General features: G+C 45.1%; 1 protein-coding gene across 1 annotated transcript in view; it reads right to left on the bottom strand.

The window, feature by feature from the left end:
* The window catches only part of CACNA1E (calcium channel, voltage-dependent, R type, alpha 1E subunit), a 330,398-nt gene that overhangs the window by 223,052 nt on the left and 89,979 nt on the right, over positions 1 to 17,367 (bottom strand). Inside the window, exons 4-6 of the mRNA XM_010853135.1 lie at positions 8,868 to 8,971; positions 7,598 to 7,750; positions 5,860 to 6,029 (exon numbers count right to left, since the gene is read on the bottom strand). Of these exons, the coding sequence (XP_010851437.1) occupies positions 5,860 to 6,029; positions 7,598 to 7,750; positions 8,868 to 8,971 (427 nt within the window). The remainder of the gene's footprint in view (positions 1 to 5,859; positions 6,030 to 7,597; positions 7,751 to 8,867; positions 8,972 to 17,367) is intronic.

Consider the following 17,367-nt stretch of genomic DNA (forward strand, 5'->3'; position numbering starts at 1 on the left):
ACTATGCACATCTGCATGAGTTATAGATACCAAGTGAGAAGAAAAATAGCTCTGTGAAAAACACAGATGAAATACAGATCAAAATACTGGACTTGGGACTTCCTGGGTGGTCCAGTGGCTAAGACTCTGCTCTCTCAACATAGGGGGCATTGGATTCAATCCCTGATGAGGGAACTAGATTCCACATGCTTCAACTAAAGATCTCACATGCCCCAACTAAGACCTGCTACAGCCAAATAAATATTTCAAAAAACTGGACTTGAAGAGCACAGGTTGGAATAATTGCAGACACAGACTGGGAACCCCTGTAGTCGGTATATTAGTCCTGATAACCACAAACAGCAGAGAACACAAAACCAGAGTCACAACAGAGAAACCCAACTCAGACCAGAATCAGCAGAAAGCCGGATCTGCCATATATCATTCAGGTGAAGGTTAGAAGTTAATCCTGGAACCACACTCATATTTGCAGAATGGACTGCACTGAGCCAAGAGAGAAGAAGGCACTGTCCTGGAGAATGAACACCCATCCAGAAACAGTTCAGGTCAGTTGCTCAGTGGTATCTGACTCTTTGTGACTCCACAGACTGCAGCATGCCAAGCCTCCCTGTCCATCACCAGCTCCCGGAGCTTGCTCAAACTCATGTCCATCAAGTCGGTGATGCCATCCAACCAGCTCATCCTCTGTCGCCCCCTTCTCCTCCTGCCCTCAATCTTTCCCAGCATCAAGATCTTTTGTAATGAGTCAGTTCTTCACATCAGGTGGCTGAAGTATTGCAGCTTCAGCTTCAACATCAGTCCTTCCAATGAATATTCAGGACTGATTTCCTTTAGGATGGACTGGTTTGATCTCCTTGCAGTCCAAGGGATTCCCAAGAGTCGTCTCCAGATTAGGAGACATGAAACAAACTAAACCAGTAAGAAGAGGGGAGAGTCTGCAAGTGGCGGAGACCTTTGCAGAAACAGTCAAAACAGGGAGAAGCAGCCAGCGGAACTGTAGACTGCTTTGCATCTTTCTACCACAAGAGGGAGGGAAGCCAAGAATACAGTTGGAGGGTGACCAAACCAACTTGAAATTCTGGAAGACTAAATAGAGTTCAGCATGCAGGACTCCAGGTTGCCCTGACAATGGGAACTCTTCCCTACCCTTACAATCAAGCAGGATAATGAGAAAGGCTGCACGCAAATGATGCTAACCAAAATCAATGGTGGAGCCATACAATGTCACAGGAAGCATTTAGGAAGGGTTTGTGCAGCAGAAAAGGAATGCTAACACCAGGGAAGCATTTACAGAATACAGAAAAAGGTTAAACCGAGTCCACATGTTTGAGAGAGCTTCTGTATACAGTGTCAACCTGAAGGCACTCCTAATGGTTCGAGCGTAACTGGTGCCAATAAATCTTACATATTTGTTGTGGCCATTAAATAGAGGAGACATTGGAATGGGAAAAAGGGACTCCCTTTTCTTTGTGGTCTTTGTGAGGAAATACGGCAGCTGGGTGAATTGGGCCTTTCCGGAATGAGTGGTAGAAAGGGAAATCAACCAGTTATATCTGCAACCTCTGAACAGTGGTGATAATAAAAGGCACCAGGGCTGATTTTTCTCTATGGCGAAACATACATACATACATGCATGTATTCAGAGTAGGGGCTTCCCAGGTGGCACTAGTGGTAAAGAACCCACCTGCCAATGAGGAGACGTAAGAGAGCCGGGTTCGATCCCTGGGCTGGGAAGATTCCTTGGAGGAGGGCATGGCAACCCAATCCAGTATTCTTGCCTGGAGAATCCCACGGACAGAGGAGCCTGGTGGGCTACAGTCCATGGGATTGCAAAGAGGCAGACATGACTGTAGGGACTTAGCGTTCGCACAAGGCGACTTAGTGTTCACAGTTAATCCACTAGTGTGTAACCAGTTCTAATACATATGTAAAACTTCTTCATTTTCAAAATCTTAAGTTGAAATTAAGAGAAGAAAATAAATACTCAGGTATTGTTGGCATGGGCTACCAGAATCTGCAATGTTTCAGCCCAGATCCTAGGTACCTCTGATCTCACACTCTTAATGGGCATAAACAGAAGAGGAGTGGTAGGTGAATTAGTCCCCACTGTTTAAATGTTCTTTTCCCCATACCCTAGATCCTTTTTTAAATTTATTCTTTAATTGTAGGAAAATTGTTTTATAATGTTGTGTTAGTGTCTGCTGTACAACAAAACAAATCAGCCATAATTATATATACATATATCACCTCCCTCTTGAGCCTCCCTCCCCTCCCCCTAACCCACACATCAAGGTCATCACAGAGCACAGGCTGGGATTCCAGTGTGATACAACAACTTCTCATCAGCTATCTATTTTACTCATGGTGGGATATATATGTCGAAGTTACTTTCTCCATTCATCCCATTCTCTCCTTCCCCTATTGTGTCTACAAGTTCTGAATCCCCTTTCTGGTCCAAGCTGAATAGTTGAATTTGGGTAAATTAACAGTGTTAAAAAAAACAAGACAACAGGTCCAAAACAGAGTCACTTGTACTAAGCCCCATGTCACCAAATCAAAACTTTATTACAGTGTCAGTCTCTCCCACAAATGGGCTCTTAAACCAGGCAATCAGGAATCACCTGGTCAGTGTGCATGAGGTCATCTGCCTGATACAACCCTGCCATCCCCTAAAGCAGTGGTTCCCAACATTTTTGGCACCAGAGAGCAGTTTCATGGAAGACAATTTTTCCCCAGGCTGGGGGTGGCAGTGGGGTGGTTAGGGGATGATTCAAGGACACTACATTTATTGTGTACTTTATTTCTCTTATTATTACATAAGTTCCACCTGAGATCATCAGGCATTAGATCCTAGAGGTTGGGGACCCCTGCCTTAAAGGAAAGTGACCTTGCCACAACCAATCCACTTTTTAATAACTTCCTGGTCCAGTGCCCTTCTGCCTATAAAAGCCTTTCATTTTGTATAGCTCCTCAGCGCTCCCTTCCAGATGTGAGATGGGATGCTGCCTCATTCATGAATGGTTGAATAATGTCAATAACACCTTTAAAATTCACTCTGTTGAATTTTTTTTTAAACAAAAGCATATGATGTGATTCCACCATATATTGTAAGCCCCACGCCCACCAGTATGAACACACCTGGCTCTGAACCTTCCTCCAGCAGAAGACAATCCTAACTCCAGGATGTGTCCAGTTCCTATAGGAGAGCTCCACCTGGGCCATGCTTCACACCCCAGTTCCCTGCTCAAGGGAAGCTGGACTTGGCTGACTTCCTCTCTTCCTAGGGAGCCAGACTTTGTCCTTGCTCTCCTGGCTGAAAATGGGATGCCTTTTCCATCCAACTTCTCCTGAATCAAGGGGGAGTTATTAGCCTCACTATGACCATCATCTCTGCCTATGGCCTCTTGGCTCCACGCCCTCCCCCTAGATCCAAAGCTTTGGAAAGTGACGTCACTTCAAAGTGGGCACGAGTTCATTATGCCCAATGAGCAGCCAGTCACTTTTTGGAAGCCAGTCCTACAGTTCAGTGAGTTCTCTCAAGCCTGGATCCAGCCGCAGGGGTAGCAGGAGGCCTTCAGTAAGCTGAAGTTCAATGACTGATGGCCTGGAAGTCAGAGGTACTGTGTGTCTGAGGTCCTGGGAGCCCATGCAATGAAAGGTTTCAGAGGATCTGCCGTCTGACCTCTTCTCCCTGCTTCCTCAGTAGGGCACATCTAGACAGGAGAGCAAGTTCACTGTCTGTGTGACCTCCAAACCTATGCTGGACAGACAGCCGGAGAGAGGCTGGAATCTGAAGAGAGCACCAGGAGCACAGCGGTCATGACACTTTTTCTCCCTGTTTCCCCAGTGCCTAGCACAGTGCTTGACACATCACAGATGCTCACAAATACATGTTGAAAGAATGAATGAACAAAGGAACGAAACCAAGTGATGAGTGACTCCTGCTTATCTCAGTCCCTTCTGAGTCTTGGCCCTGGAGGACCAATAGATCTTGCCTGTATCTTCAAATGCAACACTTCTGCTTTTGGGCTTTCAGAGCATTTATCACATCACTTAGGTGAGTCTACACATATAATTGAAAGCCATCCTGCACAAAGCCCCGCAAATGATATCAGCCACTGCGGGGCCCAATGCTGTCATTTCCAGAGGCGCCTGGTTAATCTGAGTGACATGGCCTCAAGACAACCTTCACATCTCAAATGAGGAGTGACTGGCCCCATCAACCTTGTCTCCCTTCCCTCCTCCCTGCCACCCCCACAACTGGTAAGAATCCCAGAGTGTTCTCAAGGTTTTTCTAGGTCACACATAACCCCTGGGCTTGCCAGGCATACGCTGGTCCTTGGGACTTCTTCACACCTCTCCCAGATCTTTGGCGTGAACAGCCTGCAGCTGTTTTCTGCAAAGCCCCACCTGCCTTGCTCATGTGGCACAGGGATGGGTCCAAGTTAATGATGGACATTTACTAGGCACCTACTTGTATGGCCTTATGCAGACCCTGGCTCTTTCTTCATGACAATCTGGTTGAGTCTCTCATGAGACAGCACTTCTTTTCCTTCCAGTACAGATAATGTCCTCAAATCATTCTAAAGGGGGCTTTTTGTAAATGACCCCATGTCCCACCCATTACGTTTATATGTATAGAAGAATCAGGTTAGAAGGAATTTGAGGGTGCCTTAGGGTAAAGAAGCCTAGGGGAGGGCAAGTGAGACAATGATGTGCCCTAGGGTGGGATGGCTGGGAGGCACAGGAGAGTACAGACCTTTATGAGCATCTGTTTACAAAGACAATTTTCCCAAATTGCTTTGCCTCCTTAGGCTCCCCTAAGCATCAAACCACACAACTCCCTACTCTTTCATTTTAGAACTGAGACTCTGCACTATGCCTTTCATAACTTATTAAGATCAAACTCTGGGAGGTAAAAGAGACTTCAGTAGTCACCCTAACTTCTGTCCTCATGCAGGGATCCCCAAACATCCCAGACAGGCAGCTAGACACCCTTGTCTTATGCATCAGCTTAGCTCCTTCCCAGTGTGGCTGATCATAGGAATCAGCAGAAGCGCGTGAAAAACATGTAGCTCGGTTCACCCATACCACATGAAATCAAATCTCCAAAGGGCCTGTGATCAGAATTTCTAATAAGCATCCCGAGTGAATCTTACAACTAAGCATGTTTCTTACATGCCTGTAATGCAATGGTTCTTGAGAGTGACTACATATTAGAATCAGCTGCTGCTAAGTTGCTTCAGTCATGTCCAACTCTGGGCGACCCCAGAGATGACAGCCCACCAGGCTCCCCCATCCCTGGGATTCTCCAGGCAAGAACACTGGAGTGGGTTAGGGCTATTCCTACTTACTTAGTCTGGAGTACAGCCCAGGCAGTGTAAATTTTTAAAGCTCCCTCCCAGCTAATTCCAGTGGGCAGCCAAGATTGAGAACTACTGGAATATCTTTCCAGACCAATGGTAAGTTCTTTAAAGACAGCAACCAAGAAATCTGTAACTCTTGGTACCCCTTACTTGGTACCCCTTACTTACCTTAGACTCCTACCACCAGGTCAAACCAGTAGCAAAACATACTCTATAATGACTGAGCTGAGCTGCTTTAACTAGCATTGTTCACCCACCAAATATGGCATGTAATTTCCTAACTCTATTAAGAAGCTGTGTGCTTAGCAAGAGGCCAAAAACAGAGGCATGGAAACTCCTAAGCCTTACCATGGTTGAGTCCACACACACACATGCACACCCCCATACACATTTCCAATCTTCCCTTTCCCCCGGCTGACCAACCCCAACCAAGCCAGGAGCCTAATTCCACGATCCTTCCCTTCTGCTCGGGCCCCTCGCCAGCTCTACTCACATTGTACAGCACGGTGGTCCACCCTTCCATGGTGATACACTGGAAGACGGTCAGCACGGCAAAAAGGATGTTATCAAACTGGGTGATCCCATCATTGGGGCCGATCCAGTCCCGGCATTCATAACCAGCTGGGCAGCCCTGCACGCCACATGGGTGAGGGGGGTCAAATCCTTCTAGAATACCTGCAGACACATTTGGAGGGTGGGGGATAAACCATGTGATGCTTCGCATGAGCTGAAAATAACCCCTGGAGACCACAAGCATGCATTTCTATCTCCCACAAGAAGGTTTATCCTCTCCGTCACCATTTCCTACCCATCTCTGGCATCGCTACACCTCATAGCTCACAAACTGTAATGTGTTCAACCCAGTGTTTCCCAACCTGCTCTGAAAATGAAGCCTCCTCCACACGTCCCCCACCCCTACTTTCTGCAGGTCACATCTTCTACCATCTCCTGAGCCCCACAGGAATTTACAGGACTGGGTATCACCCAGAAAGGTCTGAGCTGAAGGCAGAATCTTAACTGATTTTCTATCTTTAGACTTCAGGATAGCCCCTCAGTTGTTTTGGGGTTCCCTGGGAACAATTATAAACTACAGTCCCTTTCGTGGGTCTTAACTCATTTTTTTGGCCTAAATTCCTCATTTGGAATAAGACAAAAATTAAAACAAATCCAACATGGACTGTGTCCTTTAAAGATTCTTTTCATAAAAACATCATGCCTGATTGGGCTCATTCCACCTCTCCCCTTCATCCTTCCTCCTAAAGCACTCTACTCAACTTGAACAAACAAGATACAGAGACAAGAATGTGAGATCTCTTCAGTCAATTCAGTCAGTTCAGTCACTCAGTCGTGTCCGACTCTTTGCGACCCCATGAATCGCAGCACGCCAGGCCTCCATGTCCATCACCAACTCCCAGAGTTCATTCAATCTCATGTCCATCAAGTCGGTGATGCCATCCACCATCTCATCCTCTGTCGTCCCCTTCTCCTCCTGCCCCCAATCCCTCCCAGCATCAGGGTCTTTTCCAATGAGTCAACTCTTCGCATGAGGTGGCCAAAGTACTGGAGTTTCAGCTTTAGCATCAGTCCTTCCAATGAACACCAAGGACTGATCTTTAGGATGGACTGGTTGGATCTCCTTGCAGTCCAAGGGACTCTCAAGAGTCTTCTCCAACACCACAGTTCAAAAGCATCAATTCTTCGGCGGTATACCTCGCTCATTTAACCACTGCCAAGTCATGCTCAGAACTCCCTCAATTCTTCCATACTATGCATGGATGACAGCAGAAGGGGGGAATGTCATGAGCTTGAGCACGGAGGGAAAATGTCCCCAAGATCTGGAGGGCCCCAGGTCTGACTTCAGACTCCTGAGGTCTTTCTGGCTGTGGGCCAAAGAGTACAATTACCCTGTACAAAGGGTAATTTTTCAGGCAAATGGTTTTTGGCATGCCTTCTGATAGCCTTCTACCGAGGAATGGGGCAGCTGAGACCTTCTATTTGAAACAGACTATAAACCTAAGAAGTTATTTGCTTTGCAATATCAGTGTGCAACGGGGATCTTTAGGCTGGTTGTACCTCATAAAGCTGATGACTAGGAAGCCTCTGCTTCTAATTCTAGGGTTGAGATAGGACACACTTTGTTTTCCAATTAGCCTCCAAATGCCCTGAAATGACCCCCATGACCATAGGAGAGAGGAAGGGAAGGAGGAGAAGCCAGAAAATAGTGAGCCTACCTGAATTGTTCATGAAGCACGCTCGGTGCAACTTTCCACTGTAGAACTCCAAGCCGATGATAGCAAACATCAGGATGGCAAAGAAGAGCAGAAGGCCAATCTGCAGGAGAGGCACCATGGCCTTCATGATGGATTTCAACACAATCTGTAGGCCTGGAAGGAAAGAAAGAGAATGATGAACAGAGCCCTCACTTAGCACCCCCTGACAGGGCAGGCTGTGTACCCTCTCCTAGGAGAAAGGGCCAAGTCTTTGAGGAAAAAGGACCACTGGTCCTGAGATGAGAAAATGATTCACCAAGGGATAACCAAGACACATCAAGCCAAAGACTGCCATCACCCCTCCCCTGAGGAATCAACCCCTTGCTTCTCTTCACTTATTCCCTGATCACATACATGCCTATTACCCTTCCCTTATTCGTTTCACCCACATTGTCTTCTGGATTCTTCTTAGAGATGAAACCTACTAGAATGTGTTTCTTTCCCAAAGGGAATTAGGCCTTGTCTTACTAGGTTGTAAGTCTGGAAGAACAAAGTTCATCTTCCCCATGACTCTTACCTCAGACCCAGCTCTCCCATTCATTGTCCTGGAAGCACAATTAGTACAACCACTATTCATAAAATACTGTATCCTTGGACCCAAAACTTGCACTTCTAGGATTCTAGTCTAAGAAAATAATCAGAGATCTGAATAATATTTAAGTCAAAAGATGTTTGTTACCAAGCTATTTCTTTTTTTAGGATAAAAAAGAAAGAAAAAAAAAAGCTGGACATAACCTAAATGAATAGTAACGCAGAAAGGACTACCCAAGTCATGGATGGTATAAGAAAGAATATAAGACAGATTTCAAAGTCATATTTTTGAAGAATTATTAGTGTCAGGAAAGTCAAATGTGCATGATGGGATCCAAAATCAAAAATACAGTATAAGCCCACATATATTAAAATGCACAGGAAAAAAAATGAATGAAAAAATATGCTAAAATGTTAACAAAATTGATTTCTGAGTGACAGGATAATGGGTACTCTTCATTTTCAATTTTGTATTGTTTCCTTTCCACATTTTCTGTAAAGATCTTTCATTATCTTTTAAATGTGAAAAAATTTGCTAAATTTTAAAATGGAAGATAATGCCAGATTGCTGCAGGTCCTCTATTTATTACTGCAGAGGCTTCCTCTCTGGGGAAATTACTTCTTGCTTATCCCTGGATCTGGTTGAGGACACAACAGTAAAGTTCTAAGCAGAGGAGGAAGAGGAAAGATGGATGCTCACTAGGTATCCCCGACACGAGCTTCAGGGGCCTCAGGACACGCACGGCCCGGAGGGTCCTCAGGTCCACATGGGTGTTGAAGTGGGTTCCCGCAGTAGCCAGGATGCTGCAGATAGAGACACAGAGGATCAAGGTTACCACAGTCTGGCTTTCTCCCCTAGCTCAATGTGGGGGAAGCTGGGTTAGAGAAGGATCAGCCTGGAAAGCACACAGAGCTGATGCCAGCTGCATGTGGGCGCACCTGAGCTTGAGTGAATCACCAGTGATTCCAAGCAAGATTAAATTTAGTTGCATCAGGGTTTCACTCTGCAAAGGAGGAAAACTGATCATCACATTGGAATCTTAGTTTCAAGTCATTAGTAAAACACGAGGTCCCCAGCATCTGTCTCATTCTTGCCCCCAAACCATGTTCCCAACCCTCCTCTGACTCTTACCAATTACTTTCCCCTCTTTCCAGACCCTGATGCTGGGAAAGACTGAAGGCAAAAGGAGAAGGGGGCGGCACAGGATGAGACGGTTAGATAGCATCACCGACTCAATGAACATGAATGTGAGCAAACTCTGGGAGATAGCGGAGGACAGAGAAGCCTGGTGTGCTGCAGTCCACGGGGCTGCAAAGAGTCAGACACGACTTAGCGACTGAATAACAGCAACTTTCCAATCTATCAAAGCCCTCACATTTTTTATTTAAATTTTTTTTAGATTTCCCTGTTTCCTATCTCCTTCGGGAAATTTCTCTTGATTAACTGCAGTAAAGGAGTAACTCATTCTTCTTTACCTTGACACTTAGAATTTTTTCCAAACAAAATCAATCATACTGATGCTTATACTTAGGGAATAGCATCACTGGTCCCCACAGAGTATTTTTATAATTGCCCCCAAATTATATAAAATCACTGCCTGAGCTGAATTTGCTTTCTTTGTTTCCACTTTTCTACTTCCACAGCCATATGCAGAAACAGACACACACAAAACAAAAATCCATAACAATCCTGTTAGATTGTGTACACCAAGTACCTTGTCTTGAGGAGACAATTTATTTCATATAATCCCATGACATTGCAGGTACTTTGGAGAGACGAAGACACTTAAGTATTCATGACAGACACAGCAGAAGACTAAGAATCAGAAGAACTGGGATTCAGTCCTGACTCATGCACTTGAGAACTGGGTGCCCTGAGGCCAGTCAATCTCTATGAGCCTCACTACCCTCATCTACAAACTAGGGGAGTTCATGGCCTACTTACAAAAATAAATGGCATGGAATATTATGAGTGTTCTCTAAACTAAGAATCTTCCCTGGTGGCTCAGACAGTAAAAGCGTCTGCCTACAATGCAGGAGACCTGGGTTCAATCCCTGGGTCGGGAAGATCCCCTGGAGAAGGAAATGACACCCCACTCCAGTACTCTTGCCTGGAAAATCCCATGGACGGAGAAGCCTGGTAGGCTACAATCCGTGGGGTCACAAAGAATCGGACACGACTGAGCGACTTCACTTTCACTTTCTCTAAACTATAATGTGCAAAGTATACATTATATCTAACAAACTAGACATTATATCTAGTACAAATGTTACTAATATTGCTTTTACAATTTTGTCTAATTTTAGTGTTCCTTGTATAGGATAGTTCTTTTTCTTCCTTACAACTTCCAGGACAATTTCAGCTATATGGAACTACTGGGGAATAAGTCATTCAGAAAACTGACTTTTCTATACAGTAAAAGGGTGACAAGAATGGTTTATTTCATTTAATTATTTTTGGTGGAATCTCTCCAAAATATTTCAAGGACTGAAGAAGATACCTTTAAGTTCCTTTAATATGTGAACAAAAGGCTTACGTTGTATTACCTTCAGAATGCACATATGAGATCAACAGGCACAGATCCAGATTATAGTCATGAGTAGTAACTTTGAAACAGGCAGTGCTAGCCAACAAGTGGGCTGCTTTATGTGGTAATGACTTCCTAATATTAAAAGTATTCAAGGACAGAGCAGAAGAACCCTCTTAATGAAGGAAAGAGGATTCCAACATTGGGTTGAAGGTTATTTAAATAGCCAATAGAGATTTCTTTTAAGATTCTATAACTATGTTGATCCAGTCTCAAAATTAGAACTAGAAAGAAAGCTTAGTCTCGAAAGCATCTTAGGAGCTAGGCAAGCTTCACACGTTTTCTCTGTCTTTTCCAACCCAAACTTCCATCAACTCATCTGAAAATAAGGAGCTTTTGATTCTATCTTCCAAAGCAAAAGAGAGACACAAAGCAGGGGACTGATATAATTTCTAATAAGTGGGAAAAAAAAAAAAAAAACTAGAGAGAGAACACGGAGAAACATGGAAAATAGAACTGAAAATCAGGACAGAAATTTTAAAAAAATGAAAGGAGAGAAAGAGAAGCTTCAGGGATAGGTACAGTTACAGAGAATCAGAATCCCATGAAAATGGGGTCAATGCTGCCCTGATCCTGCTCACAGGGAAAGCCCACTGTACTCTCAGTCTTTGGAGGGGCACACACAGAAGCTGCTTTTCCTCTGGTTTGCTGCCTTACAAACACAATGAGTAATCTGCCCCGTTCAGAAACCAGGATTCTGTTTCCCAGGATACCCAGATACACACGAGATGCTCTTTCACATCATAAGAAAGGCCACTGAAAATGAAAGTCTCCTCCCCAACTCTGAGACAAACAAGGGACATGTTGGAACACGGAGGTAGGGAGTCAAGAACACTATTAAAAGGCAAGAAGGCACAGGTGTAGAAAGGAAGAAAAAGTGGCAGAGGGAAAGGAGAATGGGAGGATGGGGGCGGTGAGCAGTCGAAGAACACGTGGAGGTGAAAGCAAGAAAGGCGATGAGAAGAAATAAGAGCTGGTGGAGAAGCAACCATCAGAGAAACAGGGAAGATGACATGGGAATGGGGAGAAAAGTAAAGCTAATGTCAAAGGGAGAAGCAGCCGGCCATGAGATGTGTCCAGGCCCCCTTTACCAAGTGCAGCCCTTGGCTCAACCAACCTCTCCCCAGGCCTCCGAAACCCTTCATTCTTCAGGCAAGGTCGTGCACCCGTGACCCTGTGCCCCCCGGCCCTTGAAACTTCCTTCTCTTTCATCCAGTGAAGCAGGGCTTTCAACTGAACCTCTGGCTCATGCCCGTTTGCCACTGGCTTTCTCCTAGTATTCAAACCATCCCTGAGGGCAGGGATCACAATCTGGCTCCCCCATCCATCTGTCAGGAACAACAGCAACGGGCTCCAAAAGATAACTAAGGAAAAGGGCCCTACTCTGAACTCCCACAAAATTCTGTCCCCACTTCTGTCACTGTCCTTACCACATCCAAGAGGAAGCCTCTGTTTTCTCACTTGCCTCCCCTCTGAGATCCAGAATACCTCAGCTGGAGACACTGTCTTCCTCATCTCAACATGGCCAACACCCAGCCCAGGGTCTAGCAATGAAAACATGCTCAAAAAATGCTCTAGGAATTGAACTGCACTGAGGAAATCAATAACTGTGTTAAAACTGAGATCAAATGAACAGAAATACCACAGAAACCCTAGAAGTTATCAATGAAGAGATCAGAGCCAGTTTGCTACGCAAACCCGTGCCTGTTTGAGCATACAGGAGAGCACTGGAAACCTGTCCTCGAGCATTTTAGAGACTAATGACAAGCTTCCAACATACTGCTAAGATGCCTGCTCTCAAACAGACCCCACAGGACAGGATCGGCCCGGCCCTCAGTGGGAGAGCCAGAGATGGAGGGAGCCAGGGAGGAAGACTCAAAAGTTCAAAGACCTGTCTTCTAGCAAAACCCAAGTTCTGAAGGTTATTCAGCTCAACTCTGAGCCTCATCCAGAGGAGGCCTACGTGAGAGGCTCCAGGAAAGTGAATCATAGGAAAAACGCCCTGGCCCTCAGTCTAGTGGAAGGAGACACACAGAAATGTACTGACTATAATTCACTGCAAAGAGTGTCATAACACAGGTGTTTACAAAGCACCAAGAGAATGGGAAACACTGCGGTGACCAATACAGAGCTTACCCTCTGCAAGCACTTTCCAATATGTTATCTCATTAAACCCTCCAAAATATCCTGATGTTACTATCCACTCCATTTCACAGGGGAGGCAACTGAGGCTCAGAAGAAAATTAAATTGTTAATAAAAGGCAAGACCAGGCATTAAAGTCAGTTCTCTTGTGAGATCAAAGCTAATAGTTTTCCCTTTCTGCCATTATGCCGGCAGCATCTTCTGGGTCCCTGGCAGCTCCACTGTTCTGTAGTCCAGTGCTTTGCTAAAAATACCAAGGTCACAGAGTTTGGCCCCCAAACAAGCCAGAGAACTTGACTTCCTTCATTCCAAGGCCACACACTGCTAACTCGCACAGGCTTGACTGCATCACTCTCGGGACCAGCAGGGTATGAGGCTCCTTGAGCCCTAGGTGGTGACCGCCGCAGCATCTACACAAACAGACAGGACGGGACAGGTGCTTCACAAGGTCAGAGCGAGGCCCCTGAGGAGGACAGTTCCAAATTAATAAAGCTAAGCTCTCCGCCGTCCTAAGAGGCACAGGTGCGCGCTCTTCAGGAGCAGAGACGGCGTTCTTCACTTCTTTTGTCACCATGAGCGCAGAACCTGGTGGGGAGCTCTGGACACAGAGGGGGTCTTAATTACTACTTGATCTCCAAGGCCGAGGACAGTCAGTGAGCAGACAAACCCCTGACCAGCATCAGCACACACACTGCTTTACACGCTATAAATGTGCCAAAACTGTTTCCTGATGAATGTCAGGGCTCAGCCCTACCTCGAACATTTTCACTTGTAGGCGTCAGCAGGTAAGAAGAGAGTGGAGGCTGATACGACCCTGAGGGTGTGGTCTGACCCTCACCCAGTGGCACAGCGCAGCAGATGATGGAATGATGCTCCGGACAATTACAACCAAAGGCCCCTTCCCAAGTCATCACCGGAAGATTTCTGCAACCCTGCCTTCCTTGTGGCCATGGGGTCTGTCTCAGTCTCCTGGTCAATCCAAGTCTAGCAGTCTCTTTGCACATGCGTATTTCACTGTACCCTCCCTGGTGGCTCAGATGATAAAGAGTCTGCCTGTAATGAGGGAGACGTGGGTTCTGTCCCTGGGTAGAGAAAATCCCCTAGAGAAAGGAATGGCAACCCACTCCAGTATTCTCGCCTGGAGAATCCCATGGCCAGAGGATCCTGGAGGGCTGGAGGGCTACATACAGTCCATAGGGTTGCAAAGAGTCAGACACAACTGAGTAACTGATATTTTCACTTTCAGTCTCCCATAGCCAAAAGTGCTCCAAGTGAAGTGGAAGTTGCTCTGTTGTGTCCAACTCTTTGTGACCCCATGGACTATATAGTCCATGGAATTCTCTAGGCCAGAATACTGGAGTGGGTAGACTTTCCCTTCTCCAATGGATCTTCCTGACCCAGGAATCGAACCAGGGTCTCCTGTATTGCAGGCGGATTAAAATGCCCCAAAGCGCTGTGCAAATATTACACTAAAAATGACTCACTGCCTCTCTGAAATTCAAATTCAGGTAGGCATCTCATGTACCTCTCTACTTCAGTGGTGGCGTGAAATGACCAAGTGTGGAGCGTCCTTCTCCAGGTTTGCCTCATCCCTAAACAAACATTCAAGCTCTCTTCTAAGAAGAAACACAAGTGGCAGAGTGTTAGCACCAGGCAGAGAATTCCCTCCTCAGCTCCAGAAATCCCTGGTTTGGGCTCTGACCATATAAGTCCCAAGGGAGAACCTCATTAGCATTTGAAAGCCAAGTTGTTCACATGTAGGCAAAAAGACTGATGAATAGTAGCAAAAGGGATTCATATTTATCCAGCCCCTATTAAGGGGAGACCTGGAGGAGGCCAGAAGGCACAGATCTTAAGTTGGATTCCAACCCAGAGTTGAGTCAGGATATCATTTCCTTGGGAAGTCAATAGAAATGAGTTGCTTTGCTCACTTAAAAGTGTTCCCTGGGGGGTTGGCTCCTCTGTTTTTACTATTTTACCTCCAATGAGGCATCAAAGCCCACCCTATCCTTCCTCTTCTGCATCTCTTGGATATACCTTTTACTCTCCAGCTTCCCTCTTGCCTAGACGGACTTTCTCATGCCATCTCTCCCCTGCTGCAATAATAAGACCCAGACTTCAGGGCCCAGATGAAATCCTGCCCGTCCTTGGAAAAGGTCCACCATCAAAAGAGACTTGAACTAGGATTCTGAGAAAGTTGAGCACATGCTCTCCAGTCATACTGGCTGGTTTTAAATACCAGTTCTCTCACTCACACCAGCTGTCTGGCCTTATGCAATTGTCTCTCTGAGCTTTGGCTTCCTTATCTGTAAAATGGGGCCAGTGCCTCTCTAAGAAGGTTGATGTTTAAAAGAGGCTGCTTGTAGTTCTTCACACAGTGCTGATTTACCTGTAGGGTTCCTGGTTGTAAGCAACAGAAACAAACGTTAGCTTTCTTAAGCAAACAAATCCCAAACAAGTATATTGAGAAGATATCAGGACCCTACAGAACTGAAGGAATATTGGAAGATCAGGGTGGGAACACAGAGAAGCAGAAATCTTTGTGTTATTGGCTGAATAATGCTTCCCAAAGACAACCAGGTCTTAATACCTGAAAGTGGTGAATGTTAATAGTACCTGATATGACAAAACGGTTTTGCAGATGTGATGAAAGGATTTGGAGATGGGAAGATTATTCTGGATTATCTAAGTAGACCCTAAAAGCAATCATAAGTGCCTTTAAAAGGAGGGAGGCACAGGAAGACTTGACTAGAAAGAAGGCAATACGCAGAGTGAAGCCAGATGGAAAAAGGGCTTACCAGTCAAAGAGCACAGGAAGTGCAGTTCTAGAAGCTCAGAAAGACAAAGAAATGGATTTTCTCCAAAAGCTTATGATGGGAGCACAGTCCTGCTGATACCATAATTTCAGCCCAGATGATGGGGCCGATCCATGATTTTGGATTTCTGACCTCTGGAACTAAGATTTCTGACCTCTGGAGTAAGAAAATTAATGTTTTTTTAAGTCACTAAGTTTGCAGTAACTTGTTACAGCAGCAATAGGAAACTAAAGCACTGGGCAAAGATCAGAGAGTCCAGGACATCTGATTCCTAAGCCACTGTGGATATTCCTAGCAATACATTAATATCCACCAGTGAAAACTAATGTCATAAAGTTGCTAGCTTAAAAGCCATGTGGAAAAAGCAAGTGGTTGAGCTTAAGTCACATGTCCCCTTACACTGTATCTGGCTGCGCAGGCACAGTCCTCCACCACATTCAGGGTGAGAAAGAACCCTAGAAAGAGCACATACAATAACATATTCTCCCAAAAGGGAGATGTGGGACCATGGGGAAAGCTGGATATAGGATAACTAAAAAACAATATAATGTCCACTACGGCCTGCTCATAGAATGTATTTAATAGGTGGTATGGAGGAAGAAGAGAAGAAATCTGTTTTCTTATCTATAAAATGAGATAGTCAGATAGAGAGCCCTCTTGGACCCCTTCTTGCTCTAAAACTCTATGAGTCAAAGCCAACCACAAGGTGATATACCCCTGCAGTTCACACCAATCTCCCCTTTCGCTGACCATCCAGAAGCCTGCACAACATTTAACACTTAATTGCATACCATTCTTGCATCTTAGAACAAAAGTCTGACCATGAATGATAATGAGCTGGATCCTTAAAATTCATTTCAAAGCCAGCTCCTTGATGGCAGGAACTGCCTTTCATGTTGCCATCTACTATCGCCCTTACCCTAACAATATGAAAGAGTGGTACCCAAGAAACACCCTTGACTCAGGGATGAAGTGAAAGTGAAAGTCACTCAGTTGTGGCCAACTCTTTGCAACCCCATGGACTCTACAGTCCATGGAATTCTCTAGGCCAGAATACTGAAGTAGGTTGCCATTTCCTTCTCCAGGGCATCTTCCCAACCCAGGGATCGAACCCATTGCAGGTGGATTCTTTATCAGCTGAGCTACCAGGGAAGCCCTGACTCAGGGATAAATGATTCAGGGATGAATTTTTCTTTTTTTTCTTAAATCGTTTATCATAGCGTTTTTTTTTTCCTTTTTTTTTTTTTTGACTCAGGGATAAATGAGTACAAATACATCCCCATTGGGACAGATTGGCTGAACTTGCCCATGGAGCTGTGAATGAGTCCACAGGCACTCGTATGTGTAACTGGACATCCATTTAACCACATGTACACATAATGATGATTTATGAAAATCTACTGAATTACACCTGATGTTTGGCTCTCCATTACTTTTAAATGAATTACTGAAAGGTGTGATTTGATCTGGGAATCAATTTCTAAACATTTTATTTTTTCAAAAACAAAAAGTCAATGTATATTAAATTACTCACATAGAGACAAGTCTCCCCTCTCCAAAATTCAACTTGACCAAAATATATTTGCGGGAGAAGAGTGAGGTTGGGAAAGAGAAAACAGGTGTCAGGCTCAGCCCAGTTCCCAAACACCACAA

Source organism: Bison bison, unplaced genomic scaffold, assembly GCF_000754665.1.
Source record: "Bison bison bison isolate TAMUID 2011002044 unplaced genomic scaffold, Bison_UMD1.0 scf7180017864322, whole genome shotgun sequence".
Taxonomy (NCBI): Eukaryota; Metazoa; Chordata; class Mammalia; order Artiodactyla; family Bovidae; genus Bison; species Bison bison.